The following is a 26,944-nucleotide window of genomic DNA, read 5'->3' as shown; positions in this document are numbered from 1 at the left end:
CATATCCCTGACAATTCTTAGCTACAGTAGTAACTCTCCCAAATCTTCTGACATTTCAAGAAAGGTAAAAACTGCATATGTGTGGACTTTGGGTAATGATATAAGAGCCCAAATAACATTTCAATACTTATTAGAAATTAAGAAAATGGCCTCATGTCAGATTAAAAACTACTTAGATTTAGAATGTTATACCAGTCCAGTCAGTGAACTTCCTTTGAGAAAGCAGGAGAATCTGAGATGTTCACTTTCTTCAGAAACTAAATTATCTTCATTGAATAGAGATTATTAAGTCATGTAATCCTCATCTCTTCTGAATGTTACTAGCACCCGAGATATGGCAGTACTGAGAATAGGCTTATATTAACCACTTTGCCTAATTACAAAAGAATGGACACATTCCCCCTTTCTTTGCAAAAATGACTGACACTTTCTCTCCCTCAACACGATAAACTGAGGTGACACTCTTCAGCAAATATATGGTCTGAGTCATGTCCATTTTTGAGGCACAAAGTTTACTTATGACATTTCCTAGCAAGTTTAGAGCATTTGTCAAAACTGCCAGGTTGCTTCTGACACATCTTAATAAAACAAATATCTAACCAAAATAAAAATTAACTTGTTCCACCCCCTTTCCCTGAAATTCATATCCTACAAAAGTACACATTTTTTTTTCAAAAATGGATAAATAAGTAAAAAAACCCAAACAATATTGTTCATTTCAATATAACTTTGAAACAGAAACTTTGCAGTTGATCAAAAACCTTCTACTGAATGTATACTCTCTAGCTGAAAGGTGTCTATTTCATATTATTGCCACAGGTAAAAGGTATTGACTTTTATATGATAAGGTGGGGTGTATGTACCCCCTTAAGGTACATTCCATGCAGGCCTAATAACCACACTGGAAGAAAAGACTTTTCTAAGCAACTGAAGAGTAATTTTTAATTCTTTCACCTCTCAAGTGATCTGCATTTCACTGGTCAGAATCATTGGAGCAAAAAGTACAATGTGGGGAAAATACCAAACTCAATGAATCTGAGATCTTTAAGATCTGTTAAGGTGATGACTCAGTCTTCAGCTAGCTGCCAATCCATGGAAGAAGTTGACCAATTGGGTTCACTTCAAGAATGCAGAAAGAGCAGCTTGACAGCCTGAGATAGCCTTCACAAGGAAAGTATCTAGTGAGATTACTCCAATAGTAGTTGTTAGCACTGCAAGGCTCTGGGTCTGTAGAACTGGGGAAGCAGAAAGGCTACAATGTGCATGAAAGGAGAATATAAGAGGAATATAAAGATACCTTAAACAAAAAATTTCTTTCGTAAGTCTTGGGCTAGAGTACAAGGAAGACAGGGTGAAAAGAAAATAAGCAAACAAAAGAGACTCCAACTTAACTAGAGAGAGAGGACAGTGGCAACCTAGCAAAACTAAAATTACCCCGTTAAAAAATAAAAGCAAAAGAAGTATTTCCTTGCCTTAGCTGGCCTAAAGGTTAATAAATAGAAGAGGTCACTTTCACTCCTCTGTGTGACTGTAGCAAATCATAAATTCAAGCACAAATGCAGATAAAAAAACCACACACATCGAGTTTGAGTAAGATAAAGGGCTTGAAAAAAAAGTCACCTTCAAACCAACTGGAACAGACTCAATTTGGCAGTCTTTTTAACTGCTGGCAGGGCACTGGCTGTGGTGTTATACTTCTGGAGAAGGTTACAAAAATAGATTTTGTAGCAAAATAGTCTAAATAAAATACAGAGTCAACTATGAAGAACAAAGTTGATTGAAGCACATTTTAAACTGAACTGCAAAGTATCCATTTCATCTGACACCTTGTATGAAATTAGTTTTTCCATTATGTTTAATTTATTTTTCCTCAATTCTATCCTCAAGCATACTTGCTTAGCAAGCATCTTTAGCTGTGAGACCAAAAGACAAGTGATTACTAACCTTTCTACGTTGACTGGTTTGTCAAATTTAAATAGGATATAATCCCCAGCAATTGGTGTAACAGCCCAGAAAAAATCCTCTCCCATATAGGTTTTTTCCAGTGTATGTCCTTGGTAGACTTTTAAAGATGTAGAAACTTCTGCCGGTGGATTCACATGAATTTTATGTAATAATGGTTTCAGGAAGTCTTTATCCTAATTGAAAGAAAGACAAACATGCTATTAAGTTGGTCAGGCAGTCTCTTTTCTTTAGTGGCTAATTTTGCTAGTACTTAAAAGCAAATGGAAAACAAAGGGCAACTAATGTATTATCCATTTTCTCCATTGTATATCTGAGACCCTGTATTGATGAATAAAAGGTCACAGTATTACAGATAAAAGGTTAGAGATTTAAAATGAGAGACTATATGCAGGAGTCATATAAAAATATATGAGTTGACCTAGAAATTCTTCTATTCTATGGTAGTCAGCTTTAATCAGGCTTAATTCCAACTAGAGTATAATATATTATACCTGAAAATGCTAAACTATAGCAAAAAGTTAATTTTCTGATCTGATGAAAAATCACTTATCAATCCTGTCTGATATGGAAGGGAAGGGAAGTTTTAGCTACTAACCGTGAGTTTCTGGATCTTTCCTGCTAGGGAGGAGTGCAGGCCAACATGTTGGAAAAGGGAAGGCCTGAAGCGTATTCGTAGATTAGATTTCTGTCTATCACAATGTTTCTTAAAATAAAATCAAGAAAACCTCACATTAGCAAAGATAATAAAGAAAGATCAGTGAGTTTTTATTGAAATTGTAGGATAATCCATGATTCATGAACCAAAACAAATTACAAGAAACTAGAACTATATACTTCATTCCTGATGCTATCTTATTTCATTGCATAAGAGCACCATTGAGCTATTCATTCTGGTTAAAATTTACTCCTTTCCTCCTGCAAAAAGCCTGAATAAATGGGCTCTGTACAGAGGAACTACATGAGAAATTATTTACCAATCAGTAGGTGGGTGCAGGGCAGCCTGTAACCCCACCACAACTACTTCTTGAGTCAAATGGGAATTTCTGTACAGCCTCCATATGATATGTGACCAGTAAGTCTGTATAGTCTCAGACATAGCGCTCTCCTCTCTCCCCTTTCCACCTGTGACATACTAATGGGGCTCTCCTGTCGATCCACCCTACCTAGCTGGTATTGGACCTGGCATAAAGCTGCTGAGTAAATTCTGCTCATTCATTGTTGCATGTGGGGCTTGTTAACTCTATAGGGATGTAAGGAAGGTGGAATTAATGGCACCTGCAGGAATACTTAGACATATGAAACTTGGGCAGAAAACTCAGGCTGAGATTTATGATGTTTAATACTTGTTTCTAGTACCAGGAAATCCAATTCTCAAGTATGGGATAAATCTGGACTATACTCTGACTACAAGTATTCTGTTTAGAGCAATCTGCTCACATGCCCCATATTCTCCAGCTATACTGGTCTACATGCCAACTGTGCCATACACTGAGACCCTTTAATATACTCTCTCTCAACACTTGCCCTGCCCATGCAGCAGAACTGAAGTGGTTCAGCTACACTTGGCCCCTTCACTGATGGGTGAATTTTACCCCTAGAGTTTTCACAGACAAAAACCTCAGCCAAAAAAAGCAGTGTGTAAAGTTAACCTGGAAACACTCTGCAGGCAAACACACATGCAGAATAGCACCCTGGAGATAAAGCTTTTTTATTGTAATAAGAGTCCTCTTGAGGATCCACCGCACTAGCAAAGCACCACTGATAATTACAAAATGTCTCTTAAGTGACTAACATAATGCTTGAAGAGCAAAATTTTGATTGGTTAAAGGACTGCCTAATGTTACTATGGTAGAAAAAGGAGTCTCCAGTATTTTAAAGACCTGCAGCAATTCTATAATATATGTAAATAGGTTACCAATTTTAGCAGATAATTTTAAATATTTTTTCAGAGGACTCCTAAGGTTTCCCCCACACACCTTCAAAACTCCATATTGTAGCCATCATTCTTTTGGTTAATGAGACCTGGATGAGATTTTTAATGGAACTAATCAATACAGCTTCTTCACTGGACAAAGAGAATCATAGAATCATAGAATAACAGTGTTGGAAGGGACCTCTGGAGGCCATCTAGTCCAACACCCTGCCCAGAGCAGGACTAATCCTAACTAAATCATCCCAGCCAGGGCTTTGTCAAGCCTGACCTTAAAAACCTCTAAGGAAGGGGATTCCACCACCTCCCTAGGTAACGCATTCCAGTGTTTCACCACCCTTCTAGTGAAAAAGTTTTTCCTAATATCCAACCTAAACCTCCCCCACTGCAACTTGAGACCATTACTCCTTGTCCTGTCATCTGCTATCACTGAGAATAGTCTAGATCCATCCTCTTTGGATCCACCTTTCAGGTAGTTAAAAGCAGCTATCAAATCCTGCCTCATTCTTCTCTTCCGTAGACTAAACAATCCCAGTTTCCTCAGCCTCTCCTCATAACTCATGTGTTCCAGTCCCCTAATCATTTTTGTTGCCCTTCGCTAGACTCTCTTCAATTTCTCCACATCCTTCTTGTAGTGTGGGGCCCAAAACAGGACACAGTACTCCAGATGAGGCCTCTACAATGTCGAATAGAGGGGAACAATCACGTCCCTCGATCTGCTCGCTATGCCCCTACTTATACAGCCCAAAATGCCATTGGCCTTCTTGGCAACAAGGGCACACTGTTGACTCATATCCAGCTTCTCATCCACTGTCACTCCTAGGTCCTTCTCTGCAGGACTGCTGCCTAGTTATTCGGTCCCTAGTTTGTAGCAGTGCATTGGATTCTTCCGTCCTAAGTGCAGGACTCTGTACTTGTCCTTGTTGAACCTCATCAGATTTCTTTTGGCCCAATCCTCCAATTTGTCTAGGTCCCTCTGTATCCTATCCCTACCCTCCAGCGTATCTACCACTCCTCCCAGTTTAGTGTCATCCGCAAACTTGCTGAGGGTGCAATCCACACCATCCTCCAGATCATTAATGAAGATATTGAACAAAACCGGCCCCAGGACCGACCCTTGGGGCACTCCGCTAGATACCAGCTGCCAACTAGACATGGAGCCATTGATCACTACCCGTTGAGCCCGACAATCTAGCCAACTTTCTACCCACCTTGTAGTGCATCCATCCAGCCCATACTTCTTTAACTTGCTGACAAGAATACTGTGGGAGACCGTGTCAAAAGCTTTGCTAAAGTCGAGGAATAACACGTCCACTGCTTTCCCTTCATCCACAGAACCAGTTATCTCATCATAGAAGGCAATTAGATTAGTCAGGCATGACTTTCCTTTGGTGAATCCATGCTGACTGTTCCTGATCACTTTCCTCTCATCTAAGTGCTTCAGAATTGATTCCTTGAGGACATGCTCCATGATTTTTCCAGGGACTGAGGTGAGGCTGATCGGCCTGTAGTTCCCAAGATCATCCTTCTTCCCTTTTTTAAAGATGGGCACCACCATTAGCCTTTTTCCAGTCTTCCAGGACTTCCCCCGATCGCCATGAGTTTTCAAAGATAATGGACAATGGCTCTGCAATCACATCCGCCAATTCCTTTAGCACTCTCGGATGCGACGCATCCGGCCCCATGGACTTGTGCATGTCCAGTTTTTCTAAATAGTCCCGAACCACTTCTTCCTTCACAGAGGGCTGGCCACCTGCTCCCCATGCTGTGCTGCCCAGTGCAGTAGTCTGGGAGCTGACCTTGTTCGTGAGAGCTTTCTGTGTGGCTACATGAGGTACTCCCTATAGGGCTACAAGAACTACCTCCACAGGGATATGATAGTCTGAAGATGAAAAAACCCTGGATGAAATCCTGGCCTACTGAAGTCAATGGAAAAACTTTCATTGACTTCAAAAGGACCAGGAATTTACTCCAAGTCTGTATATTCAATGAAGAACTCCTTCACTGAAGTATTGAGCACTCCCATTGAGCTATTGGGATGAACCTTTATAATTATTTTCAAAAATTGAAGTGGACTCAAATAATTTTGCTGCAGAATGTTAAATATAGCTAGTGCAACTGCTAGTTATCTTAGGCCTGCTAGGCACAAAAAATTTTGACCTCTGTTTTCCCCCAAAAAGTGCATTTCTAAGCCTCCCAAATCTGAAACATTAAGAAATGTAAGAAAGTAATTTCTCTGATCTCTGAGGTCTCCAAAACTTTCTCACAGATTCAGATTTAAAAATAGACTGAAATTTGTATTTGGATATGAAGGAACCATGAAAAGAATCAGCATATCACATACTACTTCTTAGATTCACAGAAAATAAAGCTTTTTTTTTTTTTTTTTAATCAAGAAGAGACATTAAAAGCTACATAACAAAAATTGAACTTACTGCATCTTTTTCAGGGTTGCAGACTTTCACCCAGAGTATATGATCTAAGAGCCAATCAATAGGTTTCTCCTTATAAAACATAAATATGAACTCTACAATAAGAGTGATATCTGGAGCTTGGAACATTTTACCTGTAAAGATATTATTCTAAATTAATAATAGTAATTCTGAAACAACTCTTGAGATCACGAGCCTAGAGACCATATTGTTTGTGCTAAGGCAAGTTGTATTACCACCTCACAATTGGAAATCCCAGCTGATATCACAAAGGGACATGTCAACAAGTTGAGCAAAACTATATAAACAGGAAAACTTCACAAAATAGCTCTTTACAATCTTACAACTCCCAACATGTTTAAAATACTCAACTTGCATAATAAAACACAACTCAATGTAAATACAGAATTTTTCAACAATTCCAAGAACAGAGAACTTTAGAATACAAAAGTCAAACTTAAAATAGGACCAGATTTCTGTAAACCATTAGCAATACAATGTTGAAGATTATTTCTCCATATTAAAAATATTAATTTTGTGTTTATATAGAGAAGAGGGCAAATGAGAGTTTGGGATTCAAAAAAGGTATACAGTGGAAAATTTACTATTACCTATTATGACCTTCTATTAATTTATTAGTTCATTGGATTCTCAGTATATTTTAACTCTATTGTAAATTTATACTATTCTGACTGCATAGTATTTAGTTGGTCAGTATTAATGTAAAAGATACAATTCGAGAGGAAACACTTTGTTTTCATTCGTCTCTGAATTATAGATATTTAAATAATTCATTAAAAATCTCTAGTAAAAACATAGTGTTAAACACAGAGTTAATTACAGCCATAAATCAATTCCAAAACCAATTTTATATCTCCAGAAACACATTCAAGTGAAAAACTTTTAAACTATTTTTATGCTTATATTCTGCAAATTATTGAAGTTCTTTGACTAATATTAAAATGGATCCATCGACCGAATCTGTCTGGCAGCTGGTGTTGTTAGACTCCAAACTCATCCAGAATTAACTTTTTGATCTCGATATTTTAACTGGAAAAAATTTAAAAACTTGAGTGAGCACCTCACCCGTGCTACATGGCGCCTTCATGTTAGGGGTTCTAAAAATCTCTAGATCCAGCCATGGGAGGATTCCCCCAACATAGGAACTGCGGAATACAGTTGTAAGGCTGCCTTCAGAGGACTCCCTTGCAAGCCTTGGCATAGGGGACATGTCCAGGACAGGGCTGTAGCACTTGGTGCTCAGAATCTCTGCTGTGCAAATTGCAGGTCACAGGCAGCTGGAGACAGGCTGCCATAGTTCAGACAGGACCCCAGAGCTGCCTATGATATACCATGGACTGCCCAGCAGCCCAAAATTGGGAGGGCATCCTCTCCCTCAAAACTGATGACTCTGTGCTGTGCTTCTTAGAGGTGAAGCACAGAATTCCACTCTTTATAATTTATTTAGTTTAAATGACAACACTTAACGACTACATATTCAGCACAGCATACAGAGAATGCAACTTCTGTTATGATGTATGGATGGTAGAATTCTAATATTTTTTGGCTGTCAGTCAAAACCGCTCATCAACAAGGATGAATTTGTCACCTCTGTGTATAAACAATTTTTTTTCTATCACACTTTTTAAAAAAACAGATTAGATGTATGCATAAATAAGACTTACAGCCAAGACAAATTTTTAACAAAAACAAAACACCATTTTTATAAATGAACTTGTAAGCTAGCTAAGGCTTTCAACAGTGTATGGCTAAAGCCACATCTCTATTAACATTTCAATTATTATTTTTCTATGTTAAATCGATAGGGAGAAAGTGATATAACAGGTCATCAATATGCTAGCCTTTTGAGATCTGGATATAAATCTCATCCCAAGTCATAAATAATGATTTATTTGGCTGCCCCAACATCTTTGTTTCTTCACATTACCAAAATTGTACAACTTGTAGTATGTGTCCACATAAAGAACCAGAAATGGAATAGCAGAGATGGCAAATCAAGAATAATGATAACTGTGTGAAGAATTTTGCACTGTGGATGATTACACTATGTCTACATGTCTCTAGCCAATGCTATTAATCACACACTTTCATGAATACTACATTCATTCAACCTAAAAATAGAATAAGTAGCTAAATTGGGAGCATTAGACTCCTGATTTAACTCTCTCAATAAAAACACTGTTAAGATGTGGTGTAGTCATGGGTAAATCCTGCTGAAGGCCTACTAGCAATAACATCTGAATGAAATGGTTACAGAATGGAGTAAGCAGTAAATATAACACATGGGAAAGCAACAGATAAAATGAGAGAGAGCAGCTGGAGACAATTAATTAATTTAGTATTTAAAGTAATTATTTTCAGAATCCATATAAAGAAAAGCCAACAAACAGGCAGGCAATCAGGTATAACTCAACTTCTAATCCTTGAGTTCCAATCAGTTTTACTCATGATTTAACCAGAAACTCTATGAAATAAGCAAATTGTAATAAATAATGCTTATTTATTATTCCCCAAAGGTAGGGGTGAGTACAGAAAGGTGCCCCTTTTAAAGATGATCTGTAAATATACTTTAAAAAGTAACTCATAGGTAAGCCTGCAAGTCTGTCATGGAGGTCATGGAAGTCACGGATTCGTCCGCCTCCCACCAAGTTTTAGTTAGGGGTATATAGTAAAATTCATGGACAGGTCACGGGCCATGAATTCTGGTTTACTGCCTTTGACCTGGCCATGACTTTTACCAAAAATACCCCATGACTAAAACGTAGCCTTACTTATAGGTAGAGCCCTGGAAATCTGCAGATATCTGCTTTATATCTGTGGACCATGTTTGGGATCTGATACAGATACAAATTTTGTATCCACATAGGGCTCTACTCATAGGGTTATAGGCTGCATGTCCCAAATTGCAAATGTAAACTAAAGATTCAGCATGATAGATTTTATATATTTTGCCTTTTCAGTCTTAAAAAACTGCAGATCACAAGCTCCCGCATGCCACAAGACATTCCAGCGTATACTATGCTAATTAAGAAAATCTATAATTAATTTTACATTACTTGTAAAACCACAGAATTTCATACAAAAATCTACATTAAGAGAATGGTTAGATTGTGAAGCAAATTCCAAAACCCAAGTAAAATTCATAATTAAGGTTTATCAGCACAACCCAGAAATTGAGATCCATGGCATTCTAGTTCCAGGCCAGTCTCCCGAGATAAAGTTTGGGCAGTCACAGAGAGTTACAAGGTGTACACAAAACTGCTTAGCAGGAGTAACAGAGCTGCTTGGAGGACAGAAGTAAATGAACTCTTAGCTCTCCACTCGAGGCTGGTCCTTTTCCTCTTTTGGAGCCATGAAACTAATAGGAGGTATTTCAGCTGGAAGGAACCCTAACTGTGTAACTCAAGATAAAGAGAACACTTGTTCTTGCCTGGCTTAAGAACTGGAAAATTTCTTCCTCTCATTTGGGGCAGTTCCTGTCTCCCCATTGCTTTTGTTGTTTGATCCTACCACCTCATTGTCAAAGTATGGATCACCATCTCCTCCCGTTTTGGTTTGGGGGAAGATTGCTGACTGATGTTTTCAACCCAGTGGACACCCATTCTGCTTGCTATACAGCCCTGTTAAGGATCATATCTCCCTCACTTCCTGTGCATGAGAGGAACATATTAAAACCACATTTGATATCAAGCTGACTTCAGGGGAATGCAGGTTCTTTAATTATTGACCATATTCTGAAATCAAGAGTCTAATTTTACATTCACTGTTTCCCACCACCTTAATACAATGAACTGAGACACAACTTCTTTTGCAAACAAATATGTGGGTAGAGATCTGGGTCTTTAATTGAAATGTTGGAAAAGAATGAAAAAAAACCTCAGGGTTACATTCCACTAGCCACATTTCAGATTATTCTTCCTGTTCTGGGCTCAATTTATGATCTTTGTATTTGGGATCAGTAACGTTGACTAACTAATGGAAAGATGTCATAGCTTCTCTGAATCAGTTTCCAATTTTATCATTGTGTGGCTCTAGTTCATTATGGTTAATTAGATCAAACCAGACTGTGACTCTAGTTGTATCAACTTTCAAAGTGTTAAATTCCTTTGAAAGCTCTTTCAGCTGCATTTATGTAAGTTTTGTGCCTCTCAGTAAAATCTATTATTGTGTAGGAAACAAAGAACACTAAAATTACTCTCATGACATAGTGGTGGTCAACCTGCTAAGATTCTGGAGTCTGCATTTTCTGTCTCAACATTGTTGTAATTATCCTAATCACTGTAAATGACAGGTGGTATTTGTGACTTCATCCCTAGAAAGGGGACAGGCTCTGGAAGTCACATGGTTGCTTCAAGTGGTAGCAGGAGGGTAGGATAGAACCTTTTTGCAAAAGAGACTAATTTTTATGGCTGCTGACCCTTGGAAACTTATGAGGTTTCTAATGGCCAAAAGACATCATATTTACTTTGGGCTGGGTGAGTTTTCTTGATTTTGTCCCTTTGCTTCACATACGCAATCTTCTTTTAACGTCATTTTTATTTTGCCAAAAATTAGATAATTAGAAGACATATTTAAAATTTGATTTTCCATATTTTTAAAAGCAATTTAATTTTTAGTTATAAAAATGTTCTCATTTTCCATAGCTTAATTCTGACTCAAACATCCATAAGTAACAGCAATTATTGTAGTGTATAGTTACAGCATATAGCCATAAAAGTCAATCCATTTTTATTCCCTGTTCCATTACCAGTACAAAGGTGGCACTTTTGAGATCATAGCACTATTAATCAGAGATTCTGTGGCTGAACTTTTCAAACTACTAAACTGGACATTTTTCTTACCAATGAAACCCAGCTGAGAAAATTCTAAAATCATCCAATCTTCAGAAGAGAGTTGAAGTGCAAAATTTTTTATCGTGCTGAAATAATTCTGCTTGACAACAATGTCATCTTCAAGCTAGGGGAATCAAACACTTGTATTAACACAAAGCAGGAAGAGCAAAGCAAAAATAAAAAGTACAGCAAGGAAAAAGTAGTCCTAAAATATATTTATCCATAGATTTCTAGTGCAATCACCACCCTAGTATCCAGGAATCGTACACAAGAATTATTACTGTAGAAGCATGATCACTGTTCACTTATTTGAGGATAATTAGTTTGGAGACTCTTTATAGCAAAAATCCAGGGATATATACATCAACTATCTGGGAACACACAAGAGTGAACTGGATAGGAGATAGTTTTAAAAAACTTTTCTCTTTACAAGTGTATAATATCTAGATAAAGATTCCATTCAGCATGTACTTAACTGCTGTTAAAAAAACAACGAGGAGTCCACTGGCACCTTAAAGTGGAAAACCAGTGTTGACAGGGCCAATTCAATCAGGGTGGATGTAAGGTAACTCCCTTCTCTTCATGTGTCAGTATATTTATGCCTGCATCTGTAATTTTCACTACATGCATCTGAAGAAATGGGTTTTTTACCCATGAAAGCTTATGCCCAAATAAATCTGTTAGTCTTTAAGGTGCCACAGGACTCCTCGTTGTTTTTATGGATACAGACTAATATGGCTGCCCCTCTGTTACTTAACTGCTGTTAGATTATAAGCTATCAATAATGATCTCTCATCCTTGATCAAAAGGCTGTGGCAATATTAAATACTTTAGTACACAATTGCTTGATGTTGCTACTTTCTGGCATATAACAGAACTGTACCAAAAGGGAAAGCACCATCTTTTAACTTCTATAATATTTTATTTGGTATTTTCCCCGCACGTTTCTTAGATAGGAAAGTACGTGTGCATTTTATAATGGACAATAAAAATAACAGCTTGAAAACAGAAGCTATAGTCCCATTCCCTCAATAACAATTGTCTCAGCAAATATAGAAAGCAATTATCATGGAAAATAAGCATAGAAATGTTTACATAACTCAAAGCAGTACAATCTCCATTTTAGAATTATGCTTATGAAGCAAATACTGGCATGATTAAACAATTTTTAAAAAAATTTCAAATGTTCCATAGTAGTGAGAGTTTTGGACTCTATCCCCAAAATTGCCCACTTCTGCTTACAACTGTTGCCCATAGTGGAAGCACTGAACACTAGCACCCATACATATGTTTCCTCCTATCGCATGTGTTGTTTGTAGGCACACAAACGACTAAGTGTGAGTTTCCAGATATAGATTAATTGGTTGTATTGTTTACTTTACTTCACATGAATACATGTATTATTTGTAACAAAACTGACATCATAGTATGTCATAGTCATATCATGATGACTTCACAATAATTTAGAAATTGGCATAAGACACACAAGGTGGGTGAGGTATTATCTTTTATTGGACCAACTTCTGCTGGTGAGAGAGACTAGCTTTTAAGCTTACATAGAGCTCTTATTTCAAGTCTCACTGAAGTTGGTCCAATAAAATATACTACCTCACTCACCTTGTCTCTAATATTTGGGACCAACATGACAACAACACTGCATATATAAAATGGCATATCAACAGTGAGGACCACTAAAGTTACATGGGAAGAGAAACAAACAGCTAAATGTACCCCCCCCTCCAAAAAAAAGGATGAATCTCAACACTGATTTTTTATTCTTCTTCATGTATTTGTTGTCACAAATATAACTAATTGGTAAGAACCAGTTTGAGTGATTCAACACAGTGTGAAAATAAGATAGGCCATAACATGCATTACTTCTTATTTACTAAAAAAGAAAAGGAATACTTGTGGCACCTTAGAGACTAACAAATTTATCTGAGCATAAGCTTTCGTGAGCTACAGCTCACTTCATCGGATGCATCCTTTTCTTTTTGCAAATACAGATTAACACGGCTGCTACTCTGAAACCTTCTTATTCACCATATGTAGTGGGATAGCATTCAAAGGCTCCCATCAGGACAGGAGCCCCACTCTGGTAGGTGCTATACAAACCCAAGGGCAGGATCAAATCTTCCTAATAGCTTAAATTCTAAAATTACTGTCTTATAACTGCATCTATTGGTGTACTGTGAGACAGAAGGCCAAAGTTTATGTGCTCTCAACCATCCTGATAAGAGATACTACAGGACAACACTGAAGGGACTAGGTATATTGTGCAGAATCTGAATAAAGAGAAGGAACTTTACACTTTTTTGTAAGCTATTAACGCCTTTATTTCTACATGTTTATGGTAGGATCTAACTGAAAATTTCTTCATGGCCATGATTCCTTAAAGGCCATCAGATCATCATTCTCTAATGCCATTTTTAAACAATAAAGGTAGAGTGTAATATTGGTATTGTTACCCCTTTTTGATCTGAGCAGCTAGTCAAATTTTGGGGCTCTGGCAATGTTCCAGTTGCAAGTAAAACTGATGGAGTCCGGTAATCTCCTTGATACAATCTTGTTTATTTACAAGGATTGTACAAAATCCTGCTTGTCTGAACATAGAAAGAACAAAGAACAAAAGGGGCAGTTTCTTAGTTTACAACCCTAAGCATCTTTAGCCAACACCACACCCAAAACTCTAGCTTTTTCCAGAGTCACATTGTGCTCACAGGCTACTGCTTGACTTTCTTGCTTTTTACCTCTGCCTCTCTTTCTGTTCTTGTCTGTTCTAAGTTTGTGTTCTCTCTCTCACACAATACCCAGTGGAACCCTCTGTTCACATGGTGCTAGTTTCTAGACAAAATCTAATAAGCTTTGCTTTAGGTGTGGGGCCTTAACTATATCTTACAACCAGGGGTGAGCTGGAGCCGGTTTGCATGAACCGGTTGTTAAATTTTGAAGCAGTTTTAGAACTGGTTGTTAACCTGCTTCCCTGCAGGGGGTGCTGAGGCTTTCATGGGCTCCGGCCGAGAAGTGATGTAACTCCTCCTCCGGCTGCCGGGGCGCTGTGGTGCGGGAGCCATGTGGGCTGCCATCTAGCCCTGGGCATGAGCCCTGTTGCTGCTGCTGCTCCCCCGACCCCTGGCCCTGGGGCTCCCGCTGCTGCCTGGTGGGTCCGCAGCTGTTCTGCTGGGCCTGGGCTGCATCCTACTGCTTGGGCTGCTCCGAGCCGCTCTCCCCATGAGTACCCACCACCCTGCCCGCAGCCAGCCCATCTCCAGTCCCTGCCGCATCCCCTGCCCTTCCGCAGCCAGCCCCTGCTGCACCCCGTCTCCAGCCAGCCCCGCACCCCCTGCCCGCAGCCAGCCTCTGCCGCACCCCCTGCCCTGCCCGCACCACCCCCGCCAACCTCTGCCGCACGCACCCCCCTGCCCTGTCTCCACCCCCTGCCGTCGCACCCCCTGCCCTGTCTCCAGCCAACCCCTGCCACACGCACCCCCCTGCCCTGTCTCCAGCCAACCACTGCTGCACCCCCTTGCCCCACATCCACTGGTGCCCTGCAGCTCCCATGGCAGTAACCCTGCACACCTGCTTCAATGAGGGGGGCAGGGAGCAGCTGGGACCCACACATGTGCACACCCTAGGGTGACCAGACAGCAAGTGTGAAAAATCAGGACAGGGGGTGGGGGGTAATAGGAGCCTATATAAGAAAAAGACCCCAAAATCGGGACTGTCCCTATTAAATCAGGACATCTGGTCACCATAGCACACCCCCAGGGAGTGGCGGGGACCCACACATGTGAAACGGAGCTCATTTCTAGTTCAGACCCATCTTTTTAAAAAAGAACTTTAGGTAGGGTTAACATACATCTGTATTTTCCCGGACATGTCATACTTTTTGGTTCTTAAATCGCTGTCCGAGAGGAATTTTCCTGGGAAAATACGGACGTATGGTAACCCTACTGGTACAAAAAATACAGACTGTGGCACATCCTTTAAATCAGAACTTTTTATAGGGAACCGGTTGTTAAGATTTTGACAGCTCATCACTGCTTACAACTATCAAAGAAAGGGTGTGCTCACAAACCAGTTTGAATGAGATTTTAGCTCAACCCATAACAAGGTTTCACCCAGCTCATAACAGTATAACATACATTTTTTTTAATCTATGTACATTCAATCTTTCGGATGTCCTGCCAAGTCTTAAAGCGTCACTGGACTCAGTGGCCTCCCATTTTAGAAAAAGGGAGTCATGGTTAGTTAAACACCAAGATAGGTCAGTTTTTAAAAAATTCTCACTTTAATTCACCTTCATTTTGGGACCCCCACAGCTAATTTTCTTCTTTTCTCCCTGTGTATAGATATAAGTTCCATACTGTGATTAGGTGGTTTCATATGTCAGTAAGGGGCAGTGTTGGCAGCAAATGTTGCCTGAAGAAAACATGCTGCTGTTTCTTCTAATAGCAACTCAAGCCCTAAATGTATTTGAGGGGGAGGAGAAGGTGGGGTTCTACCTGAAAGCAGGAATAAAAGGTGAAATCGACTCAGGGCTACATTTAAGTTTATTTTAAATTTTTCAGAACTGTTACAGCTTTTACCACAATCTTATCTTTTAGTTAAAAGCAGTGAATCTAGCAACACACTTAAAAGAATCTGTATTCAATACACACAGTCACATTAGCTTATGTGCCAAAGGACACAAAAACTGTATCTAGGCCTCTTCAAAACCAATTAAAAATAATGCAGCATCTAGAGCTCTACTTCCACCAACAACTATTCTATTGTTTCTTTGCATCATAGAGGCTCCACTCCTATCCCTTTCTTTGGCATATGAAAAAATTAAATAGTCTGTGTTCCTTCATGTTTTTTGCCACATCAGCAGTTTTTTGCCACACTTATGCATATAGACAACTGGCTTTCCAGTTTAGGCAGTGTATGTAATTCAACTTATACACATTCACTAATACTATAATATCCATAATTGCAATCATGCTACAAATATATAATCATTCTATTTATATTCTATTTAGGTTTTTATGATGTACCTATCACCAAGGCATCTTTGAATAGCTTTACACATCAAAGAACAGTGATTTACCTGAATATAATAAATGCCCTTTTTCTGGGCATACATCATAAGAAAACAATAGTCCAAGTTTTGTTTTGTTCGCCATCTGAAATTAAATGTTAAAAAAAAAGTCAAGGAATTACAAAATAAAAAAAATTCACAATACATAGTGAATTGCATAACAAAGAATGACAAGTTACCACACATTATTTGAATGATAGAACAATTATATCAGGCATTATTCTCCCAGGAAAGCCTCTGTCTGAAAAAATCCAAAAAAAACAGGTGAATGCCCCCCGCCCCTTGTATGCTGTAACACAAAAAGAGGAATGACCCAACTGAATCTGATATTTTGCAGCTATTTAAGCTTTCTCTAAAAATATATTGGGTATTTCAAATGGTAAGTGAGCAATACTGTTGAGTTTCATACACTGTTCTATTCCTGACAGCACAAAGGAAAACAGAAAACAAGAACAGACAACCTACATGATGTTATGCAACAAAAATTTTATACGCTGTTATATTCTGAACTCCCACTGCATCTTCCCAGAATTTAACATTAAAGGAAACCCACAAAGCTTAACATTTAAGCTTCAATCCTTAAGAAAAAAACATGCAGGAAGTGCTTCATGCAGATGCAGAGATTCACCCATGCGGTTTTTTTGTTTGTTTGTTTTTTTGTGCAGAATTAGGGCCTTTTTTCCCCACATAATTTAAAGAATATATGAAAAATGTTTCCAGAATTCACACTCAGTCTGGCATTACATAAACAAGAAAGGTCTGAGGGAAAAATCTTACCTGACTCTTTCTTTTGAGTCTCCAAATGTCTCTTTTAAATTTGTCAAGTCAGGATAGTAAGTTGCAGGTGGGGATATTATTTCCACCAAGCCAGAACTGATTTCTGTAGAAAATCTATCATCAGAAACATCAAGTAAATAAGTGCAGTAGGACTATTTATTTATTTATTATTGGTGCAGTTACTGTGTCTGACATAAAACATATTTGTAATCATTTGGAACAAATGCATAATGTTACTTCACAATATATCAGAATGAAGGCTCATCTTCTAACTTTTATGATATGCAGGATTTATGTCTGGTAAAATTACGTTCTTAATTTCTGTTGACAGCATAATACGGCAGTACAATTTTTTAAACAAGCAACATAAAACAAAACTAGTATTAAAAGTTATTTTCCTAAGTGAGTCTTCCAGAACAATAACTCCTCCTCTCTACACTATATTCTAGTTAATCTAATGATGTCAATTTTTAAAATACCTGCGCTTTCCCTTCTATAGCTCAGTTTGAGCATACCACTGCAAAGGATAGCATGAATGCAGATGTCAGAGAATCCATTTATGTCACGCCAAATCCACTTAATCCCATTTACTGTTTTACAGTTTAACCTACTTAATTACTTCCCCTTGGTTTGTCTTCATGCGCTTATTTTTTCTGAAACCAAAACCATCCTGAGGAAAAAAAAGGAGTAACCAAAACATTTCCTTCACACCACAGCTTTGTTAAGGAAACAAAACAAAACAACCCCCACAACTTACTCTTTCTCCAGGATTGCTACAACGCTGTGTACATAGTCAAGATCTGTCTGGAAAAGAAAAAAAAAGAGCAGTTTTGGAGCTACACTTTTCCCCTTTAAAAAGAAAAGGTGTTTTAAATTGTGACATTTCACAACCATAATTTTAGAACACAAGGTGTTCAAACAACAGAGAAAAGGGATTTTTTTTTTAAACTGGAGACGTAATTAAAAATAGTAACACTTTTTAAATGTGTGCTGCAAAAAAAGTTTGGTGGGGACTGACGTGAAATGAGATTCATGCCAGAAGAATTAAAAGTTAATCATATTTATTTTTTTCTAAACCTACAAAAGTGATATTACGTCTATGAAGTGTTCTATGTAGTGAAACTGCTCATTAAAAAAAATCATAAGAAAAATTTAAAGTCTAGTATTTGCACTGCTCAGGTGAATTTGTAGTGAAGTAACTAGAACCAACTAGCTGCATTAGATTTCAAGACACCCTCATAATTTGAGTTTTTTGTTTTGGCGGTGGGATAGTGCCAATATCTGTGCTGAGAGGAGCAGTGAGGGGGGCTTGAAGGCATATTCTGGTACTGGGAAGTGTTCTGGCTCTAGTGGTGGCACAGGTTTCAGCATGGATATTGGTGGGCCTGTCTTTTTCGCTTTAGATGGCGGTGCTGGTGCTATCCTTCGTTGATGCTGAGGGCTTCTTTCTCAGTCCAGAATCATCTCTGCGGGATAGACGTATTGCCTCTCCACGCTGTGTTTGCACTCGGTGTGGGCGTGCCTTTCTGCTCTGGAGGATGGAGTTGGGTCTTTCTTCCCCACCAACCCAAGGTAGACACGGTCAGTATCGAAGATGCCAGTGCCTGCACAGATGGTTTTGGTGCCTTCTTCACCTTCCTTTTCCTTTGGAACCAGGGGTGTGGCGCCTCGTCATCAGAGTACTTTCCTAAGACAAACTTCTCTGTTCCTATCTCGATCCAGGAGTGGAGACATCCTCCAAAGTTACCCTCCTGGATTGCTCCAAGAGGTGTAGTTTGAACGTGACATCCCAGGATTTCTGGGTGCGGGACAAAAAGAGCAGCAGATATACTTACTGGGGATGTGTGCTTGCTTCCCCAAGAGAGAACAGGCATCTGCTCTGTTAGTCTACCACAGGCATTAGTACACTGAAGGAAAGACAGGGTTTGAACCTAGTGAGTTTTGAATACACCATAGCTAGTGGTTGCCACAAAGCACCTCATAGAATCATAGAATATCCGGGTTGGAAGGGACCTCAGGAGGTCATCTAGTCCAACCCCCTGCTCAAAAGCAGGACCCATCCCCAATTAAATCATCCCAGCCAGGGCTTTGTCAAGCCTGACCTTAAAAACTTCTCAGGAAGGAGATTCCACCACCTCCCTAGGCAACGCATTCCAGTGTTTCACCACCCTCCTAGTGAAAAAGTTTTTCCTCATCCTGCTGTACAGGGGCATGTCCAGGAGGGTCTCCCCAATCTGCCTTAACTACTACTTTTTTTTTTTGGGGTAGGGTTGATGAATTGGGGGGAGAAAGACCAACAAAACTTAAATGAAGAAATTAATTAAAGGGAGAATCGAGAAGACATTTCTTCACTCTTCAGAGAAGAGTTACAGAAATCAGAAGTGGGTTGAGTCACAGGCCAGGTTCTGTCTCACTACCATGGGCAGAAGAGGGAGCTGAGGGAGGGGCCAGGCCGCTCTGCCCTTTATTCCCTTGTATGGCTCCACTAAGAGGCACAGGGCATACCAGACAGTCCCACCAGACATTGCTAGTCAAAAGATTCCAAGCTTACAACTATGGAGTGCTTGCACACCTACGGTGGGATCCATGCATACCTGAAGAATTACTAGTTTTAGGAAAAATATTTACAGATAAACAAGTTTTCTACAAATAGACAACTCGAAGTCAGATTATTTCTCTTGGAAATAAAGACATTAAAATGGTCATTTATAGTATCTATTAAGGCCCCAAATCACATGCTTAAGTGCTTTCTTAAATAGAGATGGTCTTATGAATCAGGGTCTAAATTTTACTAGAGACAAATTTCTACTAGCAATCTCTTAAGTCTGATTTAAATAATGTTGCAAAAATAACAAAGTTTTACAAATCACTTCAATCAAATCCTGACCTTCTATAAGGTAAAGGTCACCAACATTCTAAACCTGCCATATCATACAACCTATTCTTCTGTAATATGTACCCAATTCTGGAAAAAGTGAGCCTTTTAATTTATAAATCAAAGCTGAAAATCAGTCTTTGTTACAGTTTTTAATCTAATACTCTGAGGAACTGATTATCAATTTTCAAAAGAAAATTTTTAGCCTTTGACAAATCAAAGTAGATTCTGGAAGTTCATCAGAATGCTTTATTTACAGCCTCTTGCTGGTTACTCTTACAAATGATGGAAAACAAAGGGATAATTTATGCTCTTCTGTTGATGTGCCCATAACTCAGATTAGCATTAATGAGCTATGTGCACTGAAAGGAGAATCTGCCCCAAGAATTTCTATAGCAACATTAATCCTGTTTGATTAAGGTTACGATCCTTTGATTTTCATCACCATTTCAATTAAGAAAACCTGCTTTCATATTAACTAAAGTCCATTATAATGCCTAACAGAAAGCATCTTGAAATGTATGGGAATAAGTTTCCTCCTGAAAGAATTCTGAATGAAAACTTTAAATATGTCAACATGCCTCATATCAAAAGCATACAAGTGTTAGGTAGTCTTCTCTGTTCTCAAACTGAATCAGGTTAGATCTGACTAGTAGGTGTATGGAAGACCTAATACAGCAAACATTCAGTAGACAGCACTATTAAACCTATGCCCCGGAATAGTGAGAGAGGTTATTGCTGCTGGAGGTGCCACCCTCCGAAGGAAAAGACACGTAGTGATTAAAAGATTCAAGGCCAACTTTTCACAAGAGCAGAAGCATTAGACGTGGTGTCCTGGAAAAATTACAACTCAGGTGGTTATACTCTTATCTGTTAGCAGGTGTTAGCCAATCCAGTGCTAAGATTTTTCATACCCAGTGCCTCCTCTTAAGAAGGCTGGCTGGCAGCCAGGCAGGCAATCTTTTCCCAGGTAAGACCTTCCAGAACTAGAGAGAAGCCTTTTTGCCAGCCAGCTCTAGTCTAACTAAGCAGCCACTTTGCCAAAGACCTTTTGTTTTGTTTTTTTCGGCCTATTAGTAGGTTCTTAGTGGGTGCATATTGCCACATTGTGGCAAGCACAGCAAGTGTGACAAATTTGTTTTTCCTTGATATGGCTGCCACCAATATATACAGTCACTATGTGTGACGAAGTGGGACTGTTCTTAATGTTTTATCTGAATATTGTGGGGGTGCCTCAGTTTCCCCTATGCAGTTCTTAAGTATCTAGGTGGTGGGATAAGGGTGTATGATCGTTGCAGAGTCCTAGAGGGCAGGTGTGTGCAGGGATCTGGACACAGAGAATGGCCAACACCCTGTTTCCTGGCAACTGATGGCCTGGCCCTTCCCCCCTGCAAGGTGATAGCTAAACGGTTGGAGAACAAAGGAATTAGGTGACCTCCTGGCCCGGGAAAGGGACAAAGCCCAGAGGAGGAGGGGCTGGAGAGAATTTCAGTTTGAGGCTGGCTGGGGATGAGGAGTGAAGTGCAGATGTGGTTGTCAGGCTCACTGCCCCCCAAAATGGACCCGGCTGAGGGGTCCTGTTCTCTGTACCTACAAGCTCTGTTTCAGAACATGTTCTTGTCGTCTAATAAACTTCTGTTTTACTGGCTGGCTGAGAGTCACGTCTGACTGTGAAGTTGGGGTGCAGGACCCTCTGGCTTCCTCGGGACCCCACCTGGGCAGACTTGCTGTGGGAAGCACACGGAAGGGCAAAGGATGCTGAATGCTCCGAGGTCAGACCCAGAAAGGTGGAAACTGTGTGAGCTTTTTGCCCTGCAGACAGTCTGATCACAGAGAGGAGACTTCCTCAGAGTCCTGACTGGCTTTGTAGGGAGACACTATGCCCACGGGAGAAAATTAAACACAAAAAGAACTAGACAGGAGAAGGACAGGAAACAGTCAGGAGTTGTTGGGCTGAGTGGGAACTACTCTGAGAACCATCTGACCAGCGTGGATAGATTCAATTAGTAACCATGAGAAATTGTGCAAACTGAGACCAGCAGAGTTAGTTCACAGAAACTTCCTGCTTTTAATGGAAGAGGTGACTAATGTCCTGGTAGAATGAGTTCTAAAGCTCCTCTGCATAGAGAAAGCCTCCCAAAGAACCAGAGTGCTGGAAACAAACTCCACTGGGCAAGGACAACACTTTCTGCCTTTTCAGAGATTCCTCAAACAGGACAAAGAGAGGTCTATAATAATCAAAAGGAAGTACTCCAGGAAAAACAACATGTAAGGGTTCTTCAGGCTTCCAGGGAAGGCTACTTAGTATCCATTCCATCTTGGGCTAGAGGAAGATCTGGTGAACTTAAGCTCTGGCTCATAAAAATAATGTTCATTGGGGCTTATATCTAGGGCCCTACCAAATTCAGACCATGAAATCTGGTCTCCCCCGTTAAATCTGGTCTTTTGTGTGCCTTTAGCCTATACTATTACAGATTTCATGGGGGAGACCAGCATTTCTCAAATTGGGGGTCCTGACCCAAAAGGGAGTTACGGGGGGGGGGGGTTGCAAGGTTATTTTAGAGGTCATGGTATTGCCACCCTTACTTCTGCCAGAAAGCAGCAGCTGTTGGCCAGGCGCTCAGCTTTGAAGGCAGCACTCTGCCAGCAGCAGTGAAGAAGTAAGGTGGCAATGGTGGCAATAACATGCCACCCCCACCCTTACTCCTGCGCTGCTGCCTTCAGAGCTGGGCAGCCGGAGAGTAGTGTCTGCTTACTGAGGGCCCAGCTCTGCAGGCAGCAGTGCAGAAGGGTGGCAATACCATACCATGCCGTCCTTACTTCTGCACTGCTGCTGGAAGAGGCTCTGCCTTCAGAGCTAGGCTCCCGGCCAGCAGCCGCAGCTCTCCAGCTGCCCAGCTCTGAAGGCAGCACCACCACCACCAGCAGCGCGTAAGTAAGAGTAGCAGAACTGCAGCCCCCCCTACAATAACCTTGCAACCCCCCGCATAACTCCTTTTTGGGTCAGGACCCTACAATTACAACACCATGAAATTTCAGATTTAAATAGCTGAAATAATAAAATTTACTATTTTAAAATTCCTTAGACAGTGAAATTGACCAAAATGGACCGTGAATTTGGTATGGCCCTACTTATATCCGACTAGTGACTTCCTTTCAGAGACATCACCTGCTCATCCTAGAGGAAGAAGATGACAAAAGCTTTTGTCTATTCATTGAGGAGGCTAACATTTTCTGAACACTCTTTCAAGGATGAATCCAAGATATCTCCACAGAGACAGATCCCTCAATGTGTAGGGGAGAAAATGAAGATATAAACAAATTTCCCCTTGAAAGGGATGAATCCAAGGCTGTGCTGAGCCAGAGCAGAAAAGCCAAGAAAGTGAGTCTCTAAAGAGATGGGACATATCAATGAGTGTGCTGGAGAGTCACCAAAGAAAGAAACTTGGGAAAGGATGTCTTGTTAGGTGGAACTCCATAAGCCAATGAACTCCCACCTTATAGGTGTAGCAGGCATAAATAGCCATGGTGATTTCAAAGCCCACCAGTTCAAAGGCTTTCTCGACCATGCTTTGAATCTTCTTGTGAAGGTAGTCAGAAAGGATTAGGCTGATCTCCAAGGACAAAAGTCACACCGTGTATAAACCTTTTGGTGTATAAACTACTCCTGGGCAAATTCTGCGCCAAAAAAATAAAAATTCTTCAAAATTCTGCATATTTTATTTGTCAAAATAACAATATAATCACATCAGTTTCAATTATTTTTGGTCATTTATTAATACCTGTCAGCAAGTATGTCTATAACAATACAGACAACAAAAAAGATTCAGGAAATGTTTTTTGACAGATAGATTCCTTACTAGGCATATTAATACAGAACGCTGAGTAATAATTCATTTAAAATACAATACAGAACCATATTTCCCGCACCTCTCAGAAGCAGTGCAAAGGCCCCGGGAGTAAGAGTAGTGGAGGAGCTGAGGGAGAGGGAAGTAAATTGCTGGAAAAAAGCCTGAATGTGAACTTGGGAGGGTTGTTGGGTATGGGCGGGAAAAGTATGGAGCAAGTTTTCTGGGGCGGTGGGAAGGGATTATTAGGGAGCTTCCCACATGCAGACCCCTAGCCTCTCTTATTTAGTCAGGCACATCTGCCCCTATCCCCATGTCCCTCCACCCCCACTCAGACACCCACTCCCCCCATCCCCATGTGTCCCTGTACGCCTTCCCAGTGTGTCTCTGTGCCCCCACCCAGCCACCCCATCCCTATGTAGCTCTGCACCCCTCCCCCATTGCCATATGGCCCTGCATCTCCCTCCCAACTGTGGCCCTGTGCCTCCACTCCCATTCAGCCTCTGCCCCAGTCTGTCTTCCCCCACTAGCCCTTATGAGCCCCTGTCTGATCTCCCCAGCACCTCATGCTGTCTGTCTCCCCATAATCCTTGTCTCCTGACCTGGCCCACTCCCAGAACACACATGGCCCCCTGCCCAAGTTTTAGTCACAGCAGGTATTTTTAGTAAAAGTCATGAACAGGTCACGGGCCCATGAATTTCTGTTTACAGCCCGTGACCTGTCCATGACTCTTACTAAAAATACCTGTGACTAAAATGTAGTCTTAACTATGAGACTACTAGTAACTAGTAACTATGAGAACTAGTCATAGAACGCCAGAGTTGGAAGGGACCTCAGGAGGTCATCTAGTCCGTCCCCCTGCTCAAAGCAGGACCAATCCCCAATTTTTGCCCCAGATCCCAAGTGGCCCCCTCAAGGATGGAACTCACAACCCTGGGTTTAGCAGGCCAATGCTCAAACCACTGAGCTATCCCTCCCCCCCCCCTTTTTTTTACATTGTAAATGGTATTTTTTTTAATTCTCGAGATAAGTGACATGTAAAGAACCAGTAGAGATTTCTGAGCAATGTAACCATTAACACCCAACAAAGTTCAAGCCTTAATAGCTTGTCCCACCCTCACAAACAACCAACATTTCTTGGGACTGGCACAGTATTACTGATGTTTAGTGCCATGATTTGCCACTATTGCAGTTCCCTTCATAGATCTAGTAAAGAACAGATGTTCAAAAAGGTTCCAGTGATCTGAGGCCAGCGACAAGGCCTTTAAAGACTCTAAAGGATTGTGTGCATCAGGAACTAGTTCTTTTTAATCCAAACTTTTCAAACAGGTTTACATTGCAAACTGATGCCTCAGATGAAGGGCCAGTGGCAGTTCTTCTGCAAGAAGTTTAGGGAGAAGAATTCCCCATTCTCTACATCAGTGGTTATCACCAGGGGTATACCTACCCCTGGAGGATATTCAGGGGGTACATCAACTCATATAGATATTTGCCTAGTTTTCCAACAGGCTACATAAAAAGCGAAGTCAGTACAAACTAAAATTTCATACAGACAATGACTTGTTTGATGCATGCCTGAAGGACAAATGGTAGATTCTGCTGAATCATCTGGTGTCTTCTGCTTGATACAGGAGATCTTCAAGGTCTTGGTGAAATGAGCTTTAAAGTACCTTTATTTTTCCTAGGATGCTAATTTAGGATTCTCTAGAGCCTTGAGCATAGATGAGATCAGATTACATTCAATTCTCTCCCTCCAAAATGTCCCCTTCTGAAAAAGGAAACAGTGAAAAGCACTCTATTTTTTTGCCAGGGCAAAGGGGGCCAAGAACAGATTCTTACAGACATTTGATGAGAGGGAAAGGAAGATCTCAAGTGGGCAGAAGTGGCCTTTCTTTGGAAGTTTCTTGGGAAAGGAGCAGGATGAGAGAGCAAAGAAGCAGACACCCAGCTGATCCAGTCCACGTTTCCTTCGTGAAGATTCTCCCCCTCACTCAGAAGAAGAGGGGGTCAGTCTAAGAGGGGGGAGAAACTGGATGTCTCCTAGATGACTGAATCTTGAGACTTCTGATCACTCTGGTCTTCTAGTTTGCTATCCTACAAATCCTCTGTGTCAGCAGGAGGGTGCTGAAGCATGGCACAGACATGCAGGTTCAGAGTCACTACTTTCACTGCTTCTACCAGGCCTGGCAGAGGCAGTTCTACCTGAGGGAATGAAGGAGAGGGTCAACTTGCACAGAATGCTACTGTTATGAAAGGCTTAAAAGAGACAGTAAAAGCATCCGATGAAGTGAGCTGTAGCTCACGAAAGCTTATGCTCAAATAAATTTGTTAGTCTCTAAGGTGCCACAAGTACTCCTTTTCTTTTTGCAAATACAGACTAACACTAACTACTCTGAAACCAGTAAAACATTTTATTTCTGCCCTTTCTCCACTGCTTCATCTGTGGGTCTTCTGTCACCTTGCTGCTGCGGGTCTCTCCTAAGGCCTTGGAACAAAGATAGTGCCTTTCTAAAGAGACACCAGCTATAGCTGCTCCAGTGACCTGATATTACACTTAGAATTGATGTGAAGAGGGATGAAATGGAGGGACTATAGGTGAAAATTACTGAATCTGAATTGGCTCCCACCTGTTTGATTGGTAGATGAGAGAAGACACACCCACTGTACATAAAGGTGGGCAGTTACATCAAGGAACAGCCATATTATAGAAAACAAGTAACAATCCTTTACTAGACTTTGTTTTCAGTTGCTTATAATTCTGTCAAAATTTAACTATTTGGACTGAAATTTTCCATGTTGGGTGTCTGTTTCAGGCTAATTCCTCCTCTCCTGCTCCCCACTAAAAATGGTTCAGTTATTTCCTAGAGTGAGGTTAGGGAAAATAAGTTGTTTCCCCCCCATGTTAAAGAATTTTTACTACAGTTTCATTAAGAACTGTAGCACTTCTGTGCTTTGGAGCAGGGACTTGAAAATTGGCAAGTGGGATTGTCCTAGTGTCAAAGATGTACCTTTTGCCATCCCCATGAAAATCTGCTCAAATCTAACAACGTCATTAGTCTCTAAAAAGTCATCAGTTTACACATATTCCGAGGTTTATTCTCAGCATTATTCTCTTAAGATTCTATCTGCACGGAGCATGCTCCATTCCCACACACCTCCTATAGGCCAACCAGACTGCACATA

At 40.4% G+C, this 26,944-nt stretch overlaps 1 protein-coding gene across 5 annotated transcripts in view; it reads right to left on the bottom strand.

The window, feature by feature from the left end:
• MGAT4A (alpha-1,3-mannosyl-glycoprotein 4-beta-N-acetylglucosaminyltransferase A) overlaps window positions 1-26,944 on the bottom strand; it is a 160,938-nt gene that overhangs the window by 34,743 nt on the left and 99,251 nt on the right. For 3 of the 5 annotated variants that reach the window (XM_073352568.2, XM_073352558.2, XM_073352522.2), the window contains 7 exons: window positions 17,795-17,841; window positions 17,038-17,151; window positions 16,270-16,345; window positions 11,190-11,304; window positions 6,331-6,461; window positions 2,561-2,668; window positions 1,945-2,138 (listed from right to left, as the gene is read on the bottom strand). In XM_073352568.2, coding sequence (XP_073208669.1) covers window positions 1,945-2,138; window positions 2,561-2,668; window positions 6,331-6,461; window positions 11,190-11,304; window positions 16,270-16,345; window positions 17,038-17,151; window positions 17,795-17,841 — 785 coding nt within the window. Of the gene's footprint in view, window positions 1-1,944; window positions 2,139-2,560; window positions 2,669-6,330; window positions 6,462-11,189; window positions 11,305-16,269; window positions 16,346-17,037; window positions 17,152-17,794; window positions 17,842-18,872; window positions 18,945-26,944 lie in introns of all 5 variants that reach the window. The other 2 variants (XM_073352549.2, XM_073352542.2) reach the window with 1 other exon arrangement.

Source organism: Lepidochelys kempii, chromosome 1 (assembly GCF_965140285.1).
Source record: "Lepidochelys kempii isolate rLepKem1 chromosome 1, rLepKem1.hap1, whole genome shotgun sequence".
Classification (NCBI taxonomy): domain Eukaryota; kingdom Metazoa; phylum Chordata; order Testudines; family Cheloniidae; genus Lepidochelys; species Lepidochelys kempii.
Note: the sequence above shows the minus strand (reverse complement) of the source record. Positions and strands in the feature narration are given on the sequence as shown.